The sequence below is a fragment of the Eumetopias jubatus genome, unplaced genomic scaffold, assembly GCF_037043125.1.
Source record: "Eumetopias jubatus isolate StellerSeaLion01/CBP00866 unplaced genomic scaffold, mEumJub1_p1.0 scaffold_12, whole genome shotgun sequence".
NCBI lineage: Eukaryota > Metazoa > Chordata > Mammalia > Carnivora > Otariidae > Eumetopias > Eumetopias jubatus.
In genome coordinates, this window is record NW_028274818.1 from 50471909 (window position 1) to 50498335 (window position 26427).

Genomic DNA, 26427 nt, shown 5'->3' on the forward strand with positions numbered 1-26427 from the left:
CCCAGAGAACTTGCCCAATGAACAGTCCTGGCTCATTTCAGGCAACTGCTCCAAGCATCAGCCACAGACGTCTGTCCAGGATGATGGTTGTATCCTTACCAGGCAGGATCCACCAGTCCCGGGAGTGAGGCTACTGAGTCAGGGAGCCCCTGAGCATTCAGCTGGGTTTAGAAGCCAGGGAACAGAAACTCCAGAAAATTTCTCCCACTTTAGTTAAGGAAGACAGACAAGCTAGACTACAAGCAACTTCAGAGAGCTGTTACTAACTCAGAATCTTCCAACTTCCCTGGCTTCCTGTCCTTGGGCACCAAGAACTCTTGAGAAAGATGACAGATTTCACTGTAGAAGTGTGGCAGGCACGGCTACTTGCCTCCCCCATATCCATTTCCCCCTACTTTCTTACTAACAAACTCTGATTTTGTTCAAGAGGGCAGTGAATCCAGTTATAAATGCTCATCTCCTGAGACGCCTTTACAACTGAGGGTGATGAAGTGACCTGGATATGACCAATAAGATGTTGATGTAAGTCTATAGTATTAAGCTTCCAAAAAAGCTGCCATGATTTTCCCAATAAAAAGGGAAAGACTCAGCTAGCATATACCTATTTCCCTGTGAACTTCCCCCATCTTCCTGCCTGGAATGCTGACGTCATGCCTGGAGGAGTCATCTTATGAGGAGGAGGAAGGAAGCTGCAAGCCAAGGATGGAAAGAGCTAGAGTCTAGAAGATGCCTGGGTCCTTGAGGAGTTTCTTGAACTAGAGCACCAGCCCTGGCTGGTTCCTCAGTTTCCTGGGGGTGTCTGCTTAAGTATAAAATCCAGTGATTTCATCCTGGCCGAAAATACCTAGAGAGCTTAATCTCACTTCTGTTGTAAGGACAGTATTGCTTATTGTTATGATGAATGGAAGAGTTTAGTTGGCAATGGATGCATCTAGAATAGTACCCAAAAGCCAAAGCCCTTAATTTTCTTTTCAGTATTAAACTATAATTCACAGAAGTCAGTCCTTAAAGTCCTCAGAGGATCTCCTATTTATTTAGGTGGAGATTCATGGAAAATTGTATACCTAAGGATTTGTTTTTAGTACTAACTGTAGAATTTCTTCAAGAGTAACAATTCTTTAAATTGAGTTATACTTTGATCTTTAATATATTTAAATTCCATTTGATCCTTGTAATAAACACATTGAGTTAAATCCAAAAGTTATTACTATGACCCATTTTATATATGAGAACCCTGGGGCCCGGAGAGGTTAAGTGACCTGTCAAACCTCGCTTAGCAATAATAATAGTAATACTGGTGAATTCAATATTGTAATCCAGGCATTCTGACTCTTTACTACTTCTTTTTCTTCTTTTTAAAATAAATCCTCCCATACACAAAGATCAAGTGTAATTTCTGATATTTATACATTTGAGATTAATTTTGAGATGCTCTGTATCCCTTAGAGTTAGTGACTGCACAGCCAAAGGCTCCTGGATGAAACCTAGTGCTGGTAAGTAGGGTAAGGGGGCGGGGGGGAGGGTAGGAGCATGGAGATGAGACTTAATTGCCAGCCTAGAAGTATTCCATTTAATGTTACCTTATTCTGAGTTCAGTAGGGACTAAATTTGATATCAAAGACAGGAGAGAAATGTAAGCCCCCATAAAGCACCTGAGAGAGAGAGTCACTTGACAATTCTGCTCAGCCTTAACTCAATTCTTCTGGCTTGATTTACCATTGAATGAGGTTCTCCAGTTACCAAGGAAGCAGGACACTTCTTGTCTTCATGAGAGGAGTAAGCTTGGGTGGCCCACTGATCCAGGTATCCTTTGGGAGTATAGAGGCCACAGTCTATGATGCTGGTTTCCTTCTCAAAAGGTTCACATATCCCATCTCCCTCATATACGTAACATAGGCTTGGCTCCCCTGCCAAGAAATATTGTATAACGTTTGAAAAACTGTTGTTATATATGTCATGCAAAAATCATTATATTTTTTCTCTAATCCATGAAAGAGAATCCTGCTACTGTCAGCAGGTCTAACGCTCACCCCAAACATGCAGACAACACACACACACACACACACACACACACACACACACACACACATGCACGCACATGCACATGTGCAAGGAAAAAGGATCCTTTTTCATGGGGAGAGGAGTAGACTCCATCTGTATAATAAAAGGTACAGAAAGTGGTGGGATTTGTGAATAAAGAATAGGGAGAAAAAAGTAAGTTGGAGGTAGAAAGAAATGTCAAGGCATCATTGAGCAAGATCCTGAGGGAAGAAGGAGAAAAACAGCAGTAGATAAAAGAAGAAAGAGAAGTTAAAGAAATGGTATGATGCATTATGCACTTGGATCCCCTTCATAGTTTCTGAAATATTAAAGTAGTTGAGGGATTTGTTTTCAATTACTCTTTGTGGCTGAATTCTTTCTTCAACTAACTGTGCCACAGCTCGGACACAGACAATATGGGCACTGGGTTTTCAAGGCTTACATAGGTCTTCTTTCCTTTAGATTTACAGCAACCATGTGGGGTGGGCAATTTTTGTTTGTGTCATACATGGGAAACATTTTGCCAAAGGTCCCTTGATACACAAGCAATAGAGCTTGTATTTGAGCCGGGTCCACAGAAGGCAGGTTCATGGGGGTTTCCATCAAGTTGAGGCAGAGGCACTGTCTTCAAGAGCAAACAAGTGAGGAGAGAGGCTGTACACAAACCTGTTGGACTACTGTGAAGCGAGTGTGTATTCCCTGGACAAGTCCCACCTTGCTCCCAGGATAACTCCGCCTAAGTGGACAGTACCAACTACAGTACAGAACTAGCTTTCTTCAAGTGTGGAAATCTAAGGTGCAACCAGAAAGCCACTTATTAAGTTCTACTGCCGTTTCTACCAAAATGTAGGACAATGAACATTAGTAGCATGATTCTAATCTCCTATTTCCACTTAAAATAATAGGATGTGAAAATAATATGTTGAAAATCAATCAACATATAGGTACACATTCAGTACCATCATTACTAAAATTTACTATTACTATACCATTCTTGTTATTTTTCATTCTTCACAATACCACAGGGATATTGAAGTGATTTTTCAGTGGCTTATCAACATGTAGCTACTAATTATTTTCCTTCATAATTTCTTCCAGTCTAAGACCCTTCTGTGGTAAATCTGTCTCTACTTGCCAGGAATAAGCCAGTGTTCTTGGACTTGGTTCTAAGCCTATTTTGGGTTTTAAACTCCTGCATTCCATCAAACCCATGGTCTTCCCAAAGCACTCCCCCAAAACCAATATATATGCACATATATGTATATACACATGTACATGTGTTCATGTACATAATTATGTGTGTTTATATGTATATTTGCATGTATTTTTATGTATATATATTTTACAATATATTTTATAATGTGTATATATATGTTTTGTTTCTCTATAACACAGTGAATGTTTCTTCTTGCTTCTTCTTCTTTTTTTTTTTTACCATGGACTTAAAATCTTTGCCTGTTTTTTCAAGCCCATCTAAAAATAACAGACCACTTTTAAAACACATTTCACAATAGTTCCTTCAAACCTAATCTCTTTTTTTTAAGATTTATTTATTTACTTTAGAGAGAGTGTGTGCATGAGCCAGGGGAGAGGTAAGGGGAGAGGGAGGGAAAGAGAGAGAGAAGTAGACTCCCCGTTGAGTGTGGAGCCCAATGTGGGGCTTGATCTCACAACCCTGAGATCTGACCTGAGCCAAAGTCAAGAGTTGGACACTTAACCAACTGAGCCACCCAGGCACCCCTCTAACCTAATCTTTTAAGAAATAATGGAATATATGCTTAGCATACTATGGGCTTATTATACAATGAAACAGAAGTCTAACTGTGGAATAGATCCTTTTAGCCTTACCCTGTAAAGTTAAAGTAATTTAGACATAGTCTTACTGGATTTGGAGGCTAAGGAAATAAGAGCCAAATGTAATGGAATCAAATGTGTTAGAAACAAAGCAAGGTGGCTCTTAAGTTAAATGAGTCTTGAGCTGTATTGAAGAAGACACAGCATTTGGAGAATATATGTGTGTGTGTGTATGTGTGTGTGTGTGTGTGTGTATGTGTGTGTGTATGTATTCAACATAAGCCCATTATGTTACAAAAAAAAAACACAATGCAAACAGAGGTGGCATTAACAAATACTTGTGTACAGAAGAGGGGAGATAATCAGTTCAGTGTATTCTGCATAGCCAGACCACATCTGGAGTATTGAATTCCTTTCTGGGCATTGACCACACGAAACATGCCAGGTTAGGGTAAATAGGAATGGGTCTGGAAACCTAATCACATGAGGGGATGTTTGGATTGGAAAGGAGAATAATGGGGAGGCATTTCAAAAATCTGAATGGTAGTCAAATAAAACAGGGGGGAAAATTATCCTCTCTAGTTTCACAGCAAAGAAAAAGCACTTGGTTAAGCATTAGGAAGCTGAGCTCCAGTGCTGGCCTGCAAAGCTTTGCTGTATGCCTGTGGATGAGTCACTACAATGCTCTGAGCCTCAGTCTCCAAACCAGAAAAGGGGAGAAGAATTTTATAACAGATAAAGCCATTCTTAAGTAGAATGGTGCATTTCAAGGTGTGTCCTTCACTGCTAGTAGTATGTAAGCAGGAGCTAGAGGCTCCTCTCTCAAGAATTGGCAGAAGAGATTTCTCTATGGGAAGGATGCTGGACTCCAAATCGCTGTTAGACTGTATACGGGAAGGAATCAGGGTATCTATCAGACTCAGGGTACGTGGCAGATACTGAATATGGTTTATTAGATGGATGGATGGAAGACTACTAAGATTCTATAATTTTATGATCCTGCTTTAGATAGCAGAGTCATTTGTGTGTTCTATACAGTATTTAACACCTTAATAAATTATACATAATTATAATCATATCCTCCTTTACCTTGAGATTTAGAGGCATTAAAATATTTTTCAATGCACTGCTCTTTAAAATAACTTTGGTGAATGGTTATGTTCCATTGAAACACTGCAATGTATGCAGATGGTAATTAAAAAAAATAATCTACATGTTAGAAGCCCACTGAGGATGACTTTAACCAGAATTGGGAGAAGTGTTCTGGAGAGCCTTCCTGTGTGACAAGAACCTAGAGTCAAAGTCACCTAGTGATAATTTATTACTAGTGATTTTCCAGGATTAAGCAGTGTTACGACTCTCTGTCATCTGTCATGATCTTATCTACTAAGCACAACCACCAAGAGGTACCTTGCATTCCCTTTGGCTTAGAACATTTCCTACGCTGATTTTGATGTAGAACCTCTATGATTGTACTGCTTGGCTGATGCTTTGATGTTAGACATGAAGACCCAAGAGCAATTGGTAACATTAATCAAGGAGGTGATGTAACCCAGTGGTTTCACATGAAGATTCTAGAGCCTCACTTCCTTGGTTCAAATCCCATATAAGAGAAAGCAAGTTATTCGAACTCTCTGTGCCTCAGTTTAGTCTCCTCATACTTAATGTAGGGACTAAATGAAATGCTATATGTGAAACAGCTAATGCCTGGCACACAACAGACACAACAAATATCATTGTTATTAGCATCTCACTATATGGTATAGGATATTAAAAACTCAGGGAAATAAGACACAGAGACACCTGCAGAAATAGGACATAAGCCTAGGGGTCGCTCCTCAACCCACCTGCACAGTGGAAGCCTTCCTCCAGCTGGCACGCCCTTGAGCAGCCATCTCCGCTCAGAAGGTCCCCATCATCACACTCTTCTCCCAGGCCCCTGGAAAGTAAAAATATACATTCTTATATACATACACATATAAAATAGTTTTTCTTGTTTAGTTACCATTATTTTAAATTCTTAAAATTCCCAATTACATACAAGTTGGAGAAAAGCAGGAGTTAAAAAAATGCTTTTACAGAAAAAGTAGCTCATGGCTCAGAAACATCTAGGAGACCCAAGAGGGCCCTGCCAGTGTTTCTGGTGGATGGCATTAAGGTAGAAAATGCATACCAGCCCTATGATAAGTGAAATCTTAGAAATAGCTGGTTTGGTGAGGAGGAAACCTGCCTGCCTATGTGTGGTTCTGTTTTCTATTCATTTTTACCGGATATTTCTTCATGTTTTCATTGTTTTATTCTATCTAGACGCAGTTGTTGTTAAAGTTAGGATTTTGTAGAACTGAAAGCTCCTCTTTTATACACCAAGAGACTCAGTAGCCTGCTTGCTTGCTGCCAGGTCTCAGTCCAGGGCAAAGCTAAGGCTCGGTCCTGGTCCTCACTCCCTACTACCACCTGGTGGCAGCTATCATGTATTGCAGAGGAGAAATGAATACTGGGAAAAGAAAAATGTCATTGTTTTGTTTTGAACCTCAAATGCTGACACAGCTGATGACTAATTTGGATTTGGGTGGGAGAGTTAGTTTAGACTGAGGGCTACAAGAAGCGTGTTATGAGAACAAAACAGATAACACAGATGTGGCCATTGTAAAATGGATTGAGGGTTGGAGCACCTGGGTGGCTCAGTTGGTTGAGCATCTGCCTCTTGATTTCAGCTCAGGTCCTGATCCTGGGGTCCTGGAATCTAGCCCTGAGTTGGGCTTTGTGCTCAGCGGGGCGTCTGCTGGAGATTCTCTCCCTCTCCCTTTCCCTCTGCCCCTCCCTTCCACTCATTCTCTCTCTCAAATAAATAAATAAATCTTTTTAAAAAATGGACTGAGGGTTACCATTTTTTTCTTCTTGACTTTGCACCACATCCAAAACAGACACATATTTTAACTCAAGTAGATAAAGGGTGTTGGCATGCTAATGTGTTTTCAGACCCAGGGCATGACTAACCTTTGTTTAAAGTATACCTCCTCACGGGAAGAGTAAAGATTAAGTAATTAGATATGAGAAAGCTTTAAAATGAATTGAAAGCATGCTATAAATGCAATTATATAATGATATTTTAAATGGTAGGATGGAAATGGAGAAAAGATAACAGAGCTGTGAAAAACATGATTGAAGAAATTAAGGAAACTTCAAATTCCTTTATTTTGAAGATAATCTCAACAGCTAATATAAGCATGTTGTATATCATCTCATGTACTGCTGTCCAGCAGAAATAGGAGTAGTCACATTTAAAAAAAGAAACAGGTAAAATTAGTTTTAATACCACATTTCATCTAACCCAATATACCCAAAATATTGTCATTCAGTAAGTAATCAGTACAAAAATTATTAATGAAATTTGCTATGTGTGAAATGTTATATGTGAAACAGCTTTCTTATGCATCCTACGTCTTTGAAATCTGATGTGTCTTTCTCACTTACAACACATCTGAGTTCAAACACTTGATCTGTATTTAGATTCACCTACCCAAGTTGTTCCAAATATACTTAAAAGTCTTCTGATAACTGAATCAAGTTTTTAAATTAAATTTAAATTACTTAAAATTAAATAAAATTCAGTTCTTAGCTGCACTTGCCACATTGCAAAGGCTTGACAGCACATGTGGCTGAGATGTCCCACATTGGACAGATAGAGATGATCACTTCCAAATGAATGCAGCTCACAAGTTCAAGCCCTCCGTTGTTTGTTTTGGTAGTCTTATTGCTGTGTTATCCAATGTGACAAAAAAATTTATTAAAACTAGAGTCTCAGGATGAATTCTTGGGGATCTGTGATTCCCTTGGACTGAATCTATACATTTCTCAAGTTTAAAACAGTGGGTTAAACAATTCATGTCTCTCCTTCTTGTTGTGTGTGTGGTGGAGGGCCTCCAGCTGAGACAAAGCTACAATCACAGATACCTTCCCACTGGAAGGCAGAACTAAGTATGACTCTTTACAGAGAGGGAAGACCGGGAGAAGTGTAAAGAAGTGTTTGGATGAGAAATCTTGTGAGGCGCAGCAGCCAAGCAGCTGCTGCTTCAGGTGAAGCAGTTTCAAGGCCCAGGAGACAATGTGTGAGAGCAAGTTAGGAAGACGGCTCTTCCACCCTTCCTGCCCCAGACCCCCAGCCAGATGTGGCATCCTGGGTCCTCATGGTGGCCTCTATCAGAGAATTGCTGGAGGAGATGCTACAACATAGGGCAGAGTCCTTTGCTCAAGGAGGGCTCTGGCTGGGTAGTAATGGTAACCAAGCCACCCCAAACACTGTAAGAAAGAGGTAGTCAGGGCGCCTGGGTGGCTCAGATGGTTAAGCGTCTGCCTTCGGCTCAGGTCATGATCCCAGGGTCCTGGGATCGAGTCCCGCATCGGGCTCCCTGCTCAGTGCAGAGCCTGCTTCTCCCTCTCCCTCTGCCATTCCCTCTGCTGTGCTCTTCTCTCTAACTCTCTGTCAAATAAATAAATAAAACCTTTAAAAAAAAAAAAGAAAGAGGTAGTCAAAGCAGGGACAGGAACAACAGCATGTGCGCATGTGAAGCATCCCCAACTGAGATGGAGGAAGGGGACTAGAAAGCTGGGACTGGGTGAGGCAGAAGGTGGCAGCCAACTAGCAAGGTCTGGGTGTTAGCAAGGTTTGGCTTACACCAAAGGTTAAAAATCTTAGAAGATCAAGAGAAGAAGCAATGTTTATTGATTGCTAAACAATGGGAGGGGATCCCAAGAAAGGCTACAGAATTCTTTCTATTAGGGCCTTGGGATACTATGTATTTTCACCTAGTCTGGGAAATTAATAATTTAATTAATTTAATTTTAATATTTTAAATTATATTAAATTAATAATAGGCCATCTTATTAGGATGCAGAATCGAAGACAAATCACAGTGCCTGGCCATCCAGCCTCATACTCCCCCAGCTCTATATAACTAATAAATTAGGTTCGATGAGCATTCAGGACAGGTGAATATAGGGTGACTGGTGGGACATGGGAGTCTTCAGTGCTAGATTTGAGAAAGTCCCAGATAAACCAGAGTGAATTAGTTGCCTAGGCTGATATCACAAAAAGGCAACAGAAAAAGGAATACAGTATGTTCAGAAACCAAAGTAGTGATTTCCTCTTTGCCTTGGTGGTTTTATAGAATGGATGTAAATTACATTGTAAGTCAGGTCTTCCAGAGGCCAAATGAACCAGTGGAGCTCAGAAAGCTATACCGACTTTCCTCAGGTCACACAGCTCCTTGGTAGCAAAGATAGGCCATTGATCCAAAAGATACCCTCACGTTGTCTTTTAGCATCATCTCACAAGTAACCTTCTCCTCTATAAACTCCTTCTCTCTATCATTGCCCAGTAATTGTCCTCTGAAACCTTAAGAGCTGCCCCCACCCCCAAATCAGCCCCAATATTTCAGTGGGTGAGTTCTAAATAAAAGTGAGCTTCTCCTTAACTAAGATGTAGGTGACCTCTCAAGATCATGACCAGATCCTAGATCTTGTTTAATGCTAGAATCACACAGTGTCCCCAAGTTCCAGAACAAGTCAAACTAAAACTCAAGATTAACCCTCCTGGTCTGAGCCAGGCAGGGCATTCTTGCTCACACATTCTCACTCACCCGATACTCACCCTGCCACCTTCCCATCTCCACAGTAAGGAGCTCCATGGATATGGCTCAGTGGAGGTGAAGCTTCTCCCAGATCTGTCCCAGCTCCAGCTTGAACTTGATATCGATACATCTGCCCAGGTGTGACCTCCCTGTGGAAACCAATGAGCCATGACCACTACATTCAGAAAGTGAGACGTTGCCCTGGGTCCTTCACAGATGGCTTACAGGAATTTAAAAGATATTTATGGGGAACATCAATGTTAAACATATGCCACATTATATGAAACGGAGATCAGGGCACAGAGTTTTACACAGCAGCAGAATGCTTGAAAGCATACTGGTTTCTGTATTCCCAGTATGTTCCCCTTAGTGACCATGCAATAAATACTGGCTGAAATACCACTGAATTAACTAACGGTCCTGCACAGTCTAGGAAGATGGCATTTCAAGTGTACCTTTATCGTGTTAAAAAAAATCAACAAGTAGCTACTGGAAAACTAGTCTTCTGTATCCTCGAAGTAATCAAAGAAACTGAAGAAGAAAGCCTCAGTGTTTGGATTCAGCAAGGCCCTTCCTGGGTCTGCAGATCACAGTTTTCTCATCTCTCAAGAGAATTCTTATCTTAAAGAGACTGCATCTTTAGAAGGAAGGACGAACTGTCTCCCAGAAGGAGGTGAGAACACCTTCCACCATCATTTTGGGGATGCCAGAAATCCTGCAGCTAGAAATATGTTAAATTACTCCCCACCTCTAAACCTGCCAAAATGCATAGATGCCAGGAATGGAGTTTTATTGGTTGACATCAGAGATGGAAGGAGTTTATCAGACTCTCTCTAGAACCCAAGTCCACTGATCAGGTGGAGAGCATGAGAGAGTGAACATTTAAGTGAGGTCAGGGGCTCAAGAGGGGGACTGCTGTTTCCCAAAACAAATTCTTCCCTCCTCCTCTTGTCCCGTGCCTGCCCTAATTGGAAAACGACCGTCAATATCAAGCAAGAATGGGAGTGACTTAGAAGGACAGGATCGCAAAGGGTTGTTGGGGCTGCCCCGATGGCCACCATAAACCTCCTGCCAAGACCCTCTCTTCTTTAACAGACGCTTCAACTCAGCCAACAAAGCCTCCACTCTCTCACTTGATGGTGCAAACAGCAAATGGGAACTATCTTGGGGTTTCCAAAACATCTTTAAAAACCTCTGCACTGGCTTTTAGTTAAATAGGAAAGACACCTAAATATTAAAGACTTTTAAATCTCCACACCAGCTTTCTTTAGGGAAACTATCTTCTCATGAGAGTACCAGATATTTCAAAAGCAAAACCAATTTCATATCCTCATCAATTCTGATGGCTTCCCTTTTCAGGGCGGTTTCTCATCCAGCCATGCCTCAAAGTTTCACCCTGCCCTGCAGCTGGGAAAGGACTGGATGGTAGTGTCAAAATGTGTTTATACTTCTTGTGGAGAAAAATCAGCAGCAGGTAGCCCAACCTTCAATGATCTGAATTTATAAAAGGCAGTGTGTCACTAAGGAAAGGGAACCAAAACGAGACTCGGAAAATTGGATTTTAATCTTGCCATAACTAGATCTGTTCAACCAAATTAAGGTTACCCCTTAGTTTTCTCATCCATAAAATGGGATATTATTGACTTTAAAGGTTGTGTGTGTGTCTGTGTATGAGTGCATCTGTGGAACCATGTTAGATGCCAAATGTCATTTTAACTGCCTTATTAGAGGAGCTTGGAAACTAATTTCTGCTTTAAAATCTGTCCCATGATCTCTCCTTTCATTTGCATTAACTTTGTGTCCATTTCACTGTCTTCTAGTTCTGGTTCAGAGAGCAAGTGTGAGAAGAAAAATGTAGTAAAGCTCAAAGTGAACAATGCCCTCTACTTTTGTGTAGCAGTGGCAGACTGCAAAATGGCCACAGTTCCTCCTTCCGAGGTTCACGCCCCTCTGCAATGTGACTTTGCTGTTCCTCCCATCAAGAGATAGAGTCCATTTTGCCACCCCTTAAATCTGGAATTGGCTGTGTGATTTGCTTTGGCCACAGGAACATTATCATGAGTAACGTATGAGCATGCAGGGGGCTTGCTCTCCCTGCTGCTGGAACCCTCCCACCACCACAAGAACAAGCCCACACGAAGCCTGCCAGGGAATGAGAGGTCATATGGAAAGAGGTCTTCATCTTCCTAGCCACTCCAGCCATTTGAGCTGAGCCTCCAGGATGTACATGAGCTTGTCCCGGACCATCTACCCTGGACATGCCAGTCCTGATGAGAGCACCCAGCCAACCCATAGAATCATGAAAAACAGTGTTTGTTGGTTTAACCTACTTCATTTTGTGATGATTTCCAATGCATCAAAAACTAACTAATATAACACTTCCAATAAAACTTTTGTTTTACCCCCAAGTCTCTGAGGAAAATGATGAGATGGGGGGGTAATTTGCCTTTGGAGATACTAACCTCCTACTTTAGACCTTGAACTCTTCTGAGCCAATGATCTTACCTTAGTCTGTGTCCCCACCACTGAGCACACAGTGCCAGGAACAGAGCAGAGCTCACTAAGAGTAAAAGGAATAGAAGAAAGAGAAAGAGGAGAGTTGGAAGAGAAGAGAGAGAGGGAAAGAGGGGGGAGCAAAAGAGGGATGCATGAAACACACATCAGGAATGAGTCTTGAAATGAAGCAGTGTCTGCAGGACCCTTGGCTTCCTTGCTTAGCTATACAAGAGTTGACTACAATCTTTGAATGTTAGAGGAGCCGTGACAGATTATCCAAAAGTTACAGCAAAGAATCAGAAATTAAACCGTGTCACCAGATAGAGGTTGACTCTGATCAACTTATTTGTGGCAAATACTTTCAGTCCAGCAGAAGCTCTTCATATAAGAACCTCCTTTTTCCATAATCCTAAGGATGGCAATATTAGTCAGAACACCTGCTTGCCCCTTTCTGGGAAATATTTTTCTTCATCTCAGATATGCCACCTTAGAATAAAATCTTCTCTCAGATTCTTAACATTTCTCCAACTAAAGGCACGTCAGAATGGACAAAAAAGTGGGAAAAAGGGAAACAAAACCCACTCCGAAAGCCCCAGGAAGCCCCATGGTTTAAAAAGCCCTACTGCCCAACTCACACGTCCGTGAACTTCCTGTGAGGATTTGTCACCACCATGGGCAAGCCATTGGCAAATGGGGGCTCACGGAGAACCTGGTACCTCACAGGCCTGCAGCCAGAGCACAAGGGACTGTGGGGCTGGGAAGTCAGCAGAGCTGCATCAATTTCCATCCGCTCATCAAAGGTGTAGACTTTCACCCCTGAGACCTTCCCATCAACATGCAGTTTGATAGTCAGTGGGATGTCACAGAAAGTGTCTAAGGGGCCCAGGTGCACAGAATCCTGGTGTTCCAGCAAGATCTCCGTGTCAAAGAGTGCCCGGGAGGAGTCCATGGAGAGGTAGGTGACCCATAGGGTAAGGGTGTCAGCTTGGACTGGGTGCTGGAAGAGCAGCTCCAGGCTACAGCCTTCTGCAGGGCAGGGGACCGTCATGTTCATATGGTACAGGTGGAGCTCAGGACTCCAGGCCTGCAAGCTCGGCTCGCAAGGCTGGTCCACGTCTGGAGGCCCTGAGGGAGATGAACAGAAAGACAAGACGCATTAGGAACTGCCATTAAGTCTGAAAATGAGTAGCTTATATGAGCAACCAGAAAGAAGAATGAGGAAAAGAGCTTGGAGCTAATGCCTACAGAAGTTGGTCAACTGAATGGGTTAGATCTTGAGTACTACGGAGGACAAAGGTGTAACAATGTAAAAGTATTCTGTCTTGCTCTCCACATGATGCCTTTAACAAGAGAAGTCTAGCAAGGCATCGGGAATGGAGTGGCCCAAATCCCAGGTGGAAACACGAGGCTGATGCAGAGAAGGTGAGTCATGTCCTTCAAGAGTCCTTGAGCAGAGGAGAATTATTTGTACTTAGTTTATTAATAATTTATGATAAACCACTGTTTCTCAAACCGTTTTTTACTTATGAATAAGGCCAATGTTTGTTTTAGTGTGTCATTACATTCTGTTTAACTAGGCTCTTTGAAAAACTTTTTTCATTCCCTAAGATCACACCTTAGCAGTCCTTCCAACTGATTGCTACCCAAATTTTAAAACCACACGTTGAAATTTCCCTTTTAGTTCAGGTATGTGTGAGCAGTTAGGTCACTGCATGGAAGTAACTGCAGGCAGGAAATAGAAACATGTATTCTTGACTGGAAAAAAAATGGAGATCCCAAGTAGCTAAGTAAAAATGAGATGATAAAAAAAAGTCAAATATTGCAACTATATTAAGGTCAGTTCTGTGAAAATCATCTATCAAAAGGTTCTTCTTTCATATCACATGAGGGGAAATTAAGAAAAAAGTGCTAAATTAGGAATCAGCAGAGTTACACTCTAATTGGTGCTGTGCCATTAGCTGTGTGACCATGGCAAGTCTTTATAAAGCCTCAATTTCCTCATTTATGAAACAAGCACTATTTAACCTGTGGCTTCCTAAGATAGTGTAGAAGATCTATACAGTGTTCCCTAGAAACATAAATAGAATTATTTAGCCCTTCAGAATTTGGAAAATAAAAATATTTCAAAGCCCAGAGGAAACAAGTTCAAACGTGTGTGTAGGTGTGTGTCTGTATGTGTCTGTGTGTGTGTGTCTGTGTGTCTGTGCGTCTGTGTGTGTGTGTGTGTGTGTGTGTGTGTGTGTGTATTACATCTCAAAGGCTTTATCATCTTTTGCCTATACTGTGAATCCATTCATTCATTTATTAATCCATTCAACAAAACTTGACTGTGTATCTCTTTCACATCTAGCACTGATACAGGTATTGGACATAGAGTAGCAAACAAGAAAGATAAAGGTCCTGCCCTCATAATCCTTAGGGTAGGGTGATAAGTACAAAACTAAATTGATAGAGTGGTAATGGCATCTTGGAAGAAAAATAAAGAAGGACAAAAGACTAGAGAATGAAGGGGTAGGACTAGGGTCTCTTTTAGATTATAGAGCCAGAGAGGTTCTCTCCAGAAAGACGATATTCAAGCAGGGAATGTGTCTGGTTCAATTTCCTATTCCGCATAGCATTTTAGGAAGTGGTTGGTGTTCATTAGGCATTGTTAAGTATATTTAGATCATATCTGTAGCTATATGTGTTCGTGCACAGTCTGCTGGGGATTCACTCACCTTCGATGTGTATATTTTAAATATGACTTCGTTCTCCATCTTTTCAAAGCAAAGGAAGACCAGTATTTCTTAGCAGTATTTTCCAATAGCCAACCCCAAATACTAGCAGAGTAAAAGCCCTCGGAAGCCACCCCAACAGCACTGTTGTCTCAGAAAGATTTTATTATGATCTCACATTAAGACATGAAGCAGAGGCCTTGAAAGTTGACCTGGTTTGCCTCAAAACACAATTAGAACCCAGAACTTCTAATTCCTTTCACCTCTACAACAGAACTTTAAATTTTGCCAAGAATTAAAAAGAGAGAAGTGCAGGGCCAGGGAGTTGAATGGGCATTAGAACACCCTAGCACAGGATAATTTGTTTGCCACGGAGATGGCCTTTTATGAAAAGCCAATCTCTCCATGAGTCCAACACAATACCAATGTGAATTTTATAGTCACTTTCCATTCTTCCTTGAAAACTCTCGTTTGAAAAAAGTTCCATATGGTCAATCAAAATCAAGTATATTGTCTCCCTCCCAATTTCTCCTGGAGGCTCCTGTCATTTGAGTAACTGGGAGCTCAAGGGGACATTTTACAGACACTGTTGACTCTAAAACCAATGTCCTCCTTTTTTTTTTTTTTTTTTTTTTTTGGTCAGAGTCAAGATGGCAAACTAACTCAAATAGGACTGTGTCCAACTCATCTTACTAAGTAGTTTTTAGGATCTTAATAAATACAAAAGAAGGAAAAAGATGATAACTAGGTGAACATTGAAGATGGTGGTCATAGAAGATGCCAAGCCATTCAACAGAAGGTGCTGAAACTTGTCAACACCATTTTCTGGACTTGAACTGGGATAACATTCATGCTTTAATTTGTCCTAGAGGCCTTGATATTCATATGTGAGTGAATATTAACCGAGAAGTAGGGTGAGGAACAGGAAAAGGGACAGCTAAAAACATTTTCTCCCTCCTAGAGCCTAAGATCACGTCCAAAGCACAACCAGTACCAGTGATTAATAGACTCATAAAATAACATAGATGAGAACAATCAGTTTGGAACACCTAGTCCACCCCACCCCCACCCAGACCAGCTTGGGCCGTGCATCGATGTTCCCTGTAATGTGTTCTCTATTATTCTCCTGATAGAGATCAGCTTACACTGTTATGTGGCAAGACTGCTCCATGGGCCGGTAGGTGTGCATAACACAGAACGCCTGAGCTCTCACCCTGAAGTCACCCCCTGAGCTCAGCTGTCTTCTCCATCGCTCTGTCCTCTATGCTGACCTCTGCTTCACCACAGCCATTGGGCCTCCATGCTAAGCACATGTGGGACACAGGCCCCCGGAGATATCCAGCAAATCATGCGTGCACACACACACACACACACACACACACACACTACCTTTTTCTCACCACACCACCATTCGACTCTGTACCCCCACCCCCATTCTCAGCAGCCACAAAGTATAAACAAAAAAGCTATGGTCCTTTACCCACAGCCTCCTCTGGAGTCCAATAACCTGAGGAGTCACACACACGCCGGGAGGAAGCTGTGTGCACGTACTGACGGAATGTCCCATCTTCAGTGCAGGCATCACACACACTGCCTGGGACCCTGGAAAGATGAAGGGGGAAGGGAGGTGAGGAGAAGTGGTAGGATGAACTGGATCATGAAATTCGGAAGGCCTCTGGGGGTGAGGAGTGGTGACAGGTAGTGAGGTCCTAGGGGGTACCTGGGAACACAACCATTTCTCAATTCATTTCCTTCTTATGTAGACCTCATCTTTTAAAAATTCACAGTGACATGAAAATCTCAAGGTTATGAAGCAGAAGAATTTAACTAAGTCATAAAGGAGGCCTGTGGAGATGAAAGTGGGCAGCTTCTATCCTAGGAACATTCAACACAAAAATAATTATAATCTAAATCTTTCAACACAAAACTCCTTACTAGGCTGACTTTCAATAAGTCATCTAAAGGCCCCTTATATTCCCCCAACTAAAACAGACAGCAATTTGCAGAGTAAACTTATTAGCTATATGTGGTCTTATGTTTTAAACTCCCTACTTTAAATCACATATATAAAATAAAAGTTGTATGAAAAGTGATGTCCCTTGGCTCTGCATCACCTATGGCAAATACATCCAAATTTCTTACCATGATCCAAGGTTCTTCACTGGCTAACTCCAGCCTTACTCACTTGAGCTCCTCTATGAACTTAATGTTCCCAGCACAATGAACAAATCACCATTCCTCAAATACATCCTACCCTTCTCACAGTTCTGTGAAACATGCTCTTTTCTCTCCTGACAAATAGCCTTTTTAAGCCTCTCTGCTTAGCAAACTCCTACTCATCCTTCAAAGCCCATTCAAATGTAACCTTTGCAATGGCACTTAGCTTTACTTCTCTGCATGACAGGCACTCTCTCCTCTAAGCACCAACCACAGCTTCTGGCTCCTGTCTTCAGCCATTGCTCTGTGATGTTGAAAATCCCACTCCCATTCTCTCCTTTGCCTGTGAGCAGTCCAGACCAAGCTCTGTTCTTTCTGTGCCCAGCAGTTAGTACAGGGACTGGCCTCAGCAGTCCCTCTGTGAGAGCTTGTTTTATGGGCATCCCTGAGACTATTAGTACAGTTTACAAAGAGCCCTTTAACTGCTAAATAACAAGAGGAGATGAGGCTCTTCTCTTATATTTAGATGAGGCGCCTCTCTGATACTTGATGAGGCTTCTCTCTGATACTTAGAATCTTTTTAGAAGCCCAACTGTGAATGATGCATCTGAAAATGAAGACATCAAGTCAAGGTCTCCCACAGGTAGGGACAGAAAATGAATATCTTGTAATATACTTGAAAAATAATATAACTATTAAATAGAGGTAATAATTATGTTACCAGCTCCCTCTTTTTCCCAGCTCCCATTTCTAAGCACTTTATATGCCTGTCATTGTGCCACTAGGTGTTTTCATAAATCATTTCTAATCCCTACAAGAACTCTATGTTTATAAATGAGGACACTCAGGCTCAGAGAGATTAAGTCAATTGCCTAAGGTCACAGCAAGTTCCTTAATTCCTTTGAGCAAGTTCCCCCAAACCATCAAGTGTCCAGCACTTTGGCAATGAAAAGGTGCAGTTAACTCCAACCTCTGACTCTGGTCAGCACCCACTTCTAGTGTGGACACAACTCCAAACCACATTTCCTTGATGTACTTGGCCTCTCCAGGGCTGCTGCTGAGTGCGTGGTTGGGCTCCTCTCTGACATAAGAATTTCAAATACCTACTGGGGAGGAGTAAACATAACTCCAAGCATGACACAAATCGCTGGGTATGTGACGTGAGTCTCCCTGACACACATGTTGGGAGGCCTCCACACTGTGGCCCACCTAGCTGAGAAAAGGAAGCAAATTACAGCCTTTTCTGCCAACAGACTCGCAGCATGCCAGGACTGATGTCTGCTTTATCGTAACGTTTGTACCAGAGGGAGAATTGAAAGATTAAATTGTTTACATGTGTTACATAAACTGATATAAAACTCCAGTCTGCACATGCCCACAGAGGACTTAACTGTTCAGCCAGTCTGACCAAAGCTGCACAGGGTCACCCTTGCAGGAAGAAGATTCTTAAACACATCACATTTGTTGACTCACAGATGGAGCCCACGAAACCTGGAGTGCTGATGACAATCAGAACTGCTTTGTAAGATTGTGAAGTTCTAAGTGATGTCATGCATTAAGCGTACATCGACGTATTGAGGACAGGTATCAAGATCCAGAAGGCTGGGAACACCACTTTGAAAAAGGATTCACTTGCTTCCTCCCAACCCTGTCTCTTCCTGTCTTCTCTGCCAGGCTTTCAGGAAAGATGGAGTACATGGAAACATGCTCCAGGGACATCCAGCGCCGTGGCCAAGGTCTGATACCCAGTGGGGAAGTGTGACACCTAGAAGAGGGGCTATCTGCCTGCTAAGTGGGAAAGCTCTAAGTTCAAAGAAATAATCTATTCCAGGTTTCCTGTTTCTGAAATTCCAGTGGATGCCCCACATTCGCCTCTATTCAGTTGTAGGGTCTTGGGCTAGCCACCATGCACTTCTCTGTGCCTTGGATTTCTCACTCATAGGGCAGTTGTGTTTACCTCAGGGACTGAATAAGACACCTGCAGGTAAAATACCCAGCACAATGCTTCACACAAAGATGGACCAAAGAGACAAGTGCTACTGTTGTTATTTAAAATACGATGGCAGGAAAAAATTAATTAACTAAAATAAAAATAAAATACAGTGGCAGGGCTTGAAAGTGGAGAGCCTGCACAGGCCACCTAGATGGAGCTCTGGCCCTGCTCGGGGAAACCACGTTCCCCCATCCTCCCACCAACTGTCAGATGTGCTGCTTTTCTTACCTTCTCCCCCTTTTTACAGAACTTTCCCTGGTATTCATGTATCCCAATATGCAAAGGATAAATAAAAGCTAATTTTAGATATGATGACTCTCTTTAAAAAACATGTATCAGGTGTCCGTTGTGGCAGGCCAAGAGACAAAGACGCAAAGAATAGTCCTTCCCCAAGGAGCTGTGGTTGAGTGGGGCAAACAGGAAAATACACTGATAACAATTCCACAAGGCAGCAGCCCTAAGTGGGACAGGCACCAGGTCCAACAGGAAGCAGAGAAGGCATTAGAAACACCACACGAGCCAGTGAAGGCCCTGTGCACAGCTTATAGCGGAGGGTAACCTGCCACCCCCTTCCCCCAGAACTGCCTGAAGGAACGTGCCTCCCCTCCTTTCCCCCAACACTGCTGTGCAAGCAGCAAGCCTCTGCACCATCCTCGCACCAGGGGGCAATGGCTGACCTGGACAGGTAACAAAGGGCACCTCAGCTTTGTCAGTCCACCTCTTCATGGCTCCTGGAAGCCTGCCAGCTACAACATTCTGAAGGAAGCATGTGCCAGGCCCCTCGCCAAGGAGTGAGCACACATGGTGAGCCACTGGTTTACCTGAGAGCCCCGTGAGCTCTGCTAAGGAGATGAGGATGGAACAGGATGGAGGGGCAGCCCTGAGCAGCAGCGCACATGTTTATCGTTCCAAGCCGGGTCTCCCCTTACTTCATGTTCTTCCCCTCGTGTATAAGAAATGCCACAGAGAAGACAGAGCATGGCAAGTGCCCCTCACCTGTCATACACAACCCCACTAATTGGAGGAAGCCAGTGGATGGTGAGGGATGTGTGGGTCTGTCCGATGACCATGGGTGGAAGGGGAATGGGGGTGGGCTTCCGACTTTGACTCCACTGCTGATACACAAGATCCAGATAGCAATGCATCCGGGCCACTTGGTTAGGGGTGAAGCTGTTGGTGCAGTCATCATCTGGGGAGACAAAAAAGGAACAGGAGAGATAAAGGTCTTAACCTGCAAAGACCACCAAGACAGGGGAGAAGTCTGCCTTGCTCACGCCCTGTCACTAGCACCCAACACAATGCCTCACACTTCCTGGGTTCCATAAAGACTTGTCAAATGACTGAATGTATTCTGTTTCGGAGAGTATCTAAGCTGCAAGTGGGAAAGAGAAGGCAGAGAATAGCGCTTGCTTATCCCTAAAGCAGGACCATTGCTCTACTGTTGGGCTGAGCCAGGGTGACACGCATGCCCTGGGGTAGAAGATTGCTCCTAGCTGATGGTTACTTATTCAGGAAACCACAAGATGGCAGTGTTTAAGCATATGGCCTTTTTATTCGTGAACGTTTCTGGAGTTGCAGACACCTGCTTTACGCCCAGTGACTCTACCAAGGTTAGGGAGAATTCAGTGGAGATGCTCAAAGAAAGAGCAAATCAAAACATCAAGGATGCAGTAGGACTGGGAATGGAGGTCCCAACCTTATTTTTGGAGCCTGTGACATCTCCCTGTCAGATACAATTTTCATAGGGCTGGAAAAGGAGTTATCTTAGTTTCAGAGCCTTTTTTAATGAGAGCACACCAGTCGAACACTGCCCCCTGTTTCTTAGATGTTTTCTCTGCCCACTTCAAAGGTGGTAACTAAACGGCTCTGCCTTCTGTACCCCATTGTCTGGTCTCGCCTGGCAAGGGCCACTGTGTCCTTGCTGGGGGAGGCAGGGATGCTGGTCCTTATGAATTCAATACACCTGAATTATATACCAAAATGAGACTTGTATGGAAATATATTGATAAGTCACAAGCAGGCCCAGCTCACCACTCTTTTCCTCCCTTCAAAGGCATGACCAAGGTCTTGTGATTTATTTATTTATTTATTTATTTATTTATTTTTTGCATAGTCCTAGAATTTATCACCAAACAAGCCCCTGGACCTTACAAAAAAATCATCTCCTTCCTTCTCCCTAGAATAAATCATCAGATCAAATCAGTCCTCACTTTTAAGGATAAATTTGAGTCCGTTATCAAAAGACTATGATTAGTACTACTTTTTGCCAGAAATGAGGAAGATAAAAGAGGACAGGAAGAGACATAATCCAGGATAATGAGACCAAATAATAGGGTTGTTCCCAGGGCCAGGAGAGTAGTACCATTTTTTAAATGAGACAGTATTTTTTTAAACTATCCAAGATAAAAGTGTATTCTTCTTTTGACCTCTAGCAGAGGAGAATCCAGTCCACAAGACCCCTTTATGTCATATTTCTTTAAGTTCTTCAAAGATGAGAAAAAAGAACATGGCATGATAAATACACTTCAGCTCTCTGGCATGAATGACTACTTCACGGGCCTCTCCACCTCCCACCCCTCCACAGCCAAGTGGAGTCAAAGTTGGAAGCCCACCCCCACTCCCCTCCACACACCACCCCAGCCACAAAGGGCTCCCATGTAATCTTAACAGAAAATATTCACATAAGACTGTTGTGGTACCTGTATAGCTCATGTAGTTGCTGAATGGAGCCCCTGGGAAGTGGGTGAAGCCACAGGTGTCATTGGTAGGCTCTGGGTCCTGGCACAGCTTACTCTTGGGAGTAGGGGCAGTGTCGGCACAGAGGTCTCCTGTATCCATGGATGGCACTGTCTCCCTACAGGGGTCATCACAGGATTCCCTCTCACTGACCCCTTTGAAGACATGGTAGAGTCCCAGGACATGCCCCACCTCATGGATCATAATGTTGGTATGGCCAGACATGCCATAATAGGCTGGGTTGAGGACAACGCCACCTGCAATGGAAGGTTTGGAAAACATCTCTAAGCATGTAATGAATAGCAGTCCACTGATCCTTAATTATGGCTTTTGGCAAACATTGTATTCAATTTCAGCCTCTAAGGGAACACTTTATAACTTCTAGTGGCATTTAGTCCCTGCTCTTCCCTTTGGTAACAAACGCTCTCTAAACTAATCAATAAACATGTCTTTAACCCCTAACATAGATGAGTGCTGTACTAGAAGCCAGGGATAGCAATAGAGACAACATGACATGATAGAGGGCCAGGATTCTCAGGGCTGGCTGTGCACTAACATCACCTAGTGGAGTTAAAAAACACAGATGTCCTAAGACCTAAATGTGAGACCTAAAACTATAAAAATCCTAGAAGAGAGCACAGGCAGTAATATCTCTGACATTGGCTGTAGCAACATTTTTCTAGATATATCTCCTGAGGCAAGGGAAATAAAAGCAAAAATAAACAATTGAGACTACATCAAAATAAAAAGCTTCTGCTCAGTAAAGGAAACAATCAATAAAACTAAAAGGCAACCCACTGAATGGGAGAATATTTGCAAATGACATATCTGATAAAGAGCTAATATCCAAAATATATAAAGAAGTTATACAACTCAACATCTAAAAAACAAATAATCCTATTTAAAAATGGGCAGAAGAAATGAACAGACATTCATCAAAGAAAACATCCAGATGACCAACAGACATATGAAAAGATTCAACATCACTCATCGTCAGGGAAATGCAGATCAAAACTACAATGGGGTATCATCTCACACCTGTTAGAACAGCTAAAATCAAAAACACAAGAAAGAGTAAGTACTGAGGAGGATGTGGAGAAATGGGAACCCTCTTGCACTCTTGGTGGGAATGCAAACTGGTGCAGCCACTCTGGAGAACAGTATGGAGGTGCCTCAAAAAGTTAAAAACAGAACTACTCTACTGTCCAGTAATCACACCACTGGGTATTTACCCCCAACCTACAAAAATACTAACTCAAAGGGATACATACACCCCAATGTCTATAGCAACATTATCTACCATAGCCAAATTATGGAAGCAGCCCAAGTGTCCATTGATAGATGAATGGATAAAGAAGAGATAGTATGTATATATATTCCATTGTGTATATACACACACACACACACAGTGGAAGAGTATGTGTGTGTATACACACACACACACACACACATATACACTGGAATATTATTTAGTCATTAAAAATAATGAAATCTTGCCATTTGCAATGACATGAATGGAGCTAGAGAGTATAATGCTAAGTGAAATAAGTCAGTCAGAGAAAGGCAAATACTATATGATTTCACTCATATGTGGAACTTAAGAAACAAAACAATTGAGGAAAGGACAAAAAAGGATAGAGACATAAGCCAAGAAATAGACTCAACTCCAGAGAACAAATTGATGGTTACCAGAGGAGAGGTGGGTGGGGGAAGAGCAAAATATGTGATGGGGATTAAGGAGTACACTTGTGATGAGCACTAGGTGATGTATGGAATTGTTGAATCACTATATTGTACACCTGAAATTAATATAACACTGTATGTTAACTATACTAGAATTAAAATAAAAGAAAAAAATTAAAAATCTATTACACTGTTGGTAGAAATGTAAATTGGTACAACAATTATAGAAAAGAGAGTGGATGTTCCCCAAGCAGTGCTTTTTAATTATAATTAATTCATTTAAAAAAATAAACTTATATGTAGAAGCAGAAACAAATAAACAAACAAAAAAACCCACAGATGTCCAAATGCTAGCCCAAATGAAATGAATCCAAATATTCAAGGATGGGGATATATGCCTCAGTATTTTTTAAAAGATTTTATTTATTTATTGACAGAGAGAGAGAGTACAAGCAGGGAGAGCAGCAAGGAGGGAAGAAGCAGGCTCCTGCTGAGCAGAAAGCCTAATGTGGGGCTCAATCCCAGGACCCCGGAATCATGACCTGAGCTGAATGCAGATGCTTAACCAGCTAAGCTACACAGGCGCCCTACCTCAGTATTTTTTGAAACTTCTCCGATAGAGATCCACTGGTCTCGATGAACACATAGGGGGTTTAGAGCCAGGGAAGTCTGGGTCTGAATCCTGACCCTCCATACACCAGCTCTGAGTTCTTGAACAGCTATTTGACCTTCTAGAACCTCGGTTTCATTGTCTGTAAAGCGAAGATGATGACATCTACTTCTTGGTTTTTGTGGGTTTGGGCTTTCTAAAGCATTTGGCACACCGGAGGAGTTTAGTAAATGACAGTATGTGCATTGCTTTTGATTTCATGACCCCTACTCACAAGAAGCCAACAACAATTAAGACAAAAGACAAGTCCAACTTAACGACCATGCAATTCAGAATGTCAGAGGCATTGCAGGAATATGTCCCACCCTCACCTCTCCAAAATCTCCCTGAGAACACCAGGGGAGGTGTTTCAGAGAAGAGTTCATTGGATCCAATCTTAGCTTGGATGAAAGTAGTAGTATCATTGTAAATTTACAAAAGGAAAGGCTAAAGAATTCTAAGTATCCCAACTTCTATGTGTCTAGCTTCCCAATCCCAGCTTTCCAATCCCAGATTCCAAACCCCTGCTTCCTTCCACTCCCCGTGTTTGAAACCACTTGACCTTCCTTCTTCATCTCCAAAAATTGTCAGGATCAGGCCTCATCCTCATCTCTAAGTCCTGAAACAGGTCATGTCAATAGCTGTTTGGATCAATGGTCCAAATGGACCAACCAATGGACCAACCCTGTGGTTGTGTTTCCAGGCTGCACCTGCCCGTCTGTCCCAGATCTGATCCCAATTCCCTAGACTTGCTTCATTCATCCTACCTGAGCCCTCCCTATATCAATAATCTAGTGAGTACAGCAGTCCCCCCAAAAGAATAGCCCTGCCTCTCTTTCACAAGATCATATTCCAGGGACTATGTCTCATTCCTGAATTCTATGTGATGCTCTACACACAGCTACATAAATGGTTTTATGCGCAGAACAGAACCACAGGGTATCTGGTGCCACACCCACTGGTTTCTGCAATAAGTGACTCAATCTGCCCATTTAGTGACTACCTTACTGCAAATGGCAGTTTCTAAATTCAAGTTCTAGGTTCTTCCCTTCTACTCAGACATGCTGACATTAACCAAGGCATGCTAAGACCCATCCTGAAATATACTGTCTACTCTCACATCGAAAACAGAGCTAGACCTTATCTCCCTTGTGTATCATTTCTATCACTTCCAGTAAAAGTCCTTATTCTCCAACAGTAACCTTTGTTCCTTTTATAAAATTATTTTCTGTATATTTCTTTCATTTGTGCATCATTATGTCAACATAAAGTTAAAGTAATTTGAAAACAGATCTATTGCAGTAACAACCAGAATGCCCCATATTTGAATAAAGCCAGCAAAATACAGTATTTCCACATTTCAAGATGGATATATTTTTTATTCCAGAATATTCCAGATCATGTTTACATCAACTGCAGTAGTATTCATCATCAAGGTTCATGCACCATTATGCTCCCAGCTCTCCTTGATTCTCATCAACAAAGGTGCTCTAAGAGCACAGTGTTGTTTGTAAGTGCCTTCACTCCCTTATAGCTTCCTCCACCTACATACACTTTCCTTCTTCCTTTCCCTTCCCCCACCTCTAAACAAGGTTTGGATTAAAAAAACCAATCTGACAGAAACAGATCTTTTTTTTTAAAGATTTTATTTATTTGACAGAGAGAGACACAGCGAGAGAGGGAACACAAACAGGGGGAGTGGGAAAGGGAGAAGCAGGCTTCCCTCTGAGCAGGGAGCCCAATGCGGGGCTCGATCCCAGGACCCTGGCATCATGACCTGAGCCGAAGGCAGACGCTTAACGACTGAACCACCCAGGAACCCCAGAAACAGGTCTTTGAAAGGCTACAATTCACCTATAAAGTTGAAGTATCCACATGGAGTAGTTAGTTCTTCCTAAATCGAGTAGTATCCCATGGTTAAGTAGGCTTGAGAAAAATGCAGCATGCCACACCCACCTCCTGCAGATTTACACTGTGCCTGAGAATTTGTTCTGCTGAAGGCCCTGAAAAGCCCTGTAGCAATTGTTTAACCTTCTGCTTCCCAAATTCATTTGAACACAGAATCTGTTTGGGGTAGAATACCTTTTGACATAAGGAATACTAGATTCCTTAGAGCACAATTTATGGAATGCTACCAAAGACAAAGAAAACTCCCAATCAATAGTTACTTTCTACCCATATGTATGGTCAGTACAACCCAAGACCTCTTGGGATCTTCTCCAGTGATAGGAGAAAGGGGTTATGGGGGTGCCTGGGTGGCTGAGTTGGTTAAGCATCTGCCTTTGGCTCTGGGTCATGATCTCACAGTCCTGGGATGGAGTCCCTCAGCAGTTGGGCGCCCTGCTCAGTGGGGAGCCTGCTTCTCCCTCTCCTTCTGCTGCTCCCCCTGCCTGTGCTCTCTCTCTTGCTCTCTCTCTCTCTCAAATAAATAAATAAAAATTTTTAATTAAAAAGAAGAAGAAGGGTTATAGCTGAACAGAAATAAGATTCCGGGAAGAAGGGATGGCAAAAAATAGGAAGAAGGGATGACGGGGA

General features: G+C 42.3%; 1 protein-coding gene across 1 annotated transcript in view; it reads right to left on the minus strand.

Moving 5' to 3' along the window:
- PAPPA2 (pappalysin 2) overlaps positions 1–26427 on the minus strand; it is a 260705-nt gene that overhangs the window by 119786 nt on the left and 114492 nt on the right. Inside the window, exons 4-10 of the mRNA XM_088016851.1 lie at positions 21524–21817; positions 19821–20013; positions 16155–16276; positions 12596–13085; positions 9485–9613; positions 5682–5773; positions 1717–1907 (exon numbers count right to left, since the gene is read on the minus strand). Of these exons, the coding sequence (XP_087872977.1) occupies positions 1717–1907; positions 5682–5773; positions 9485–9613; positions 12596–13085; positions 16155–16276; positions 19821–20013; positions 21524–21817 (1511 nt within the window). The remainder of the gene's footprint in view (positions 1–1716; positions 1908–5681; positions 5774–9484; positions 9614–12595; positions 13086–16154; positions 16277–19820; positions 20014–21523; positions 21818–26427) is intronic.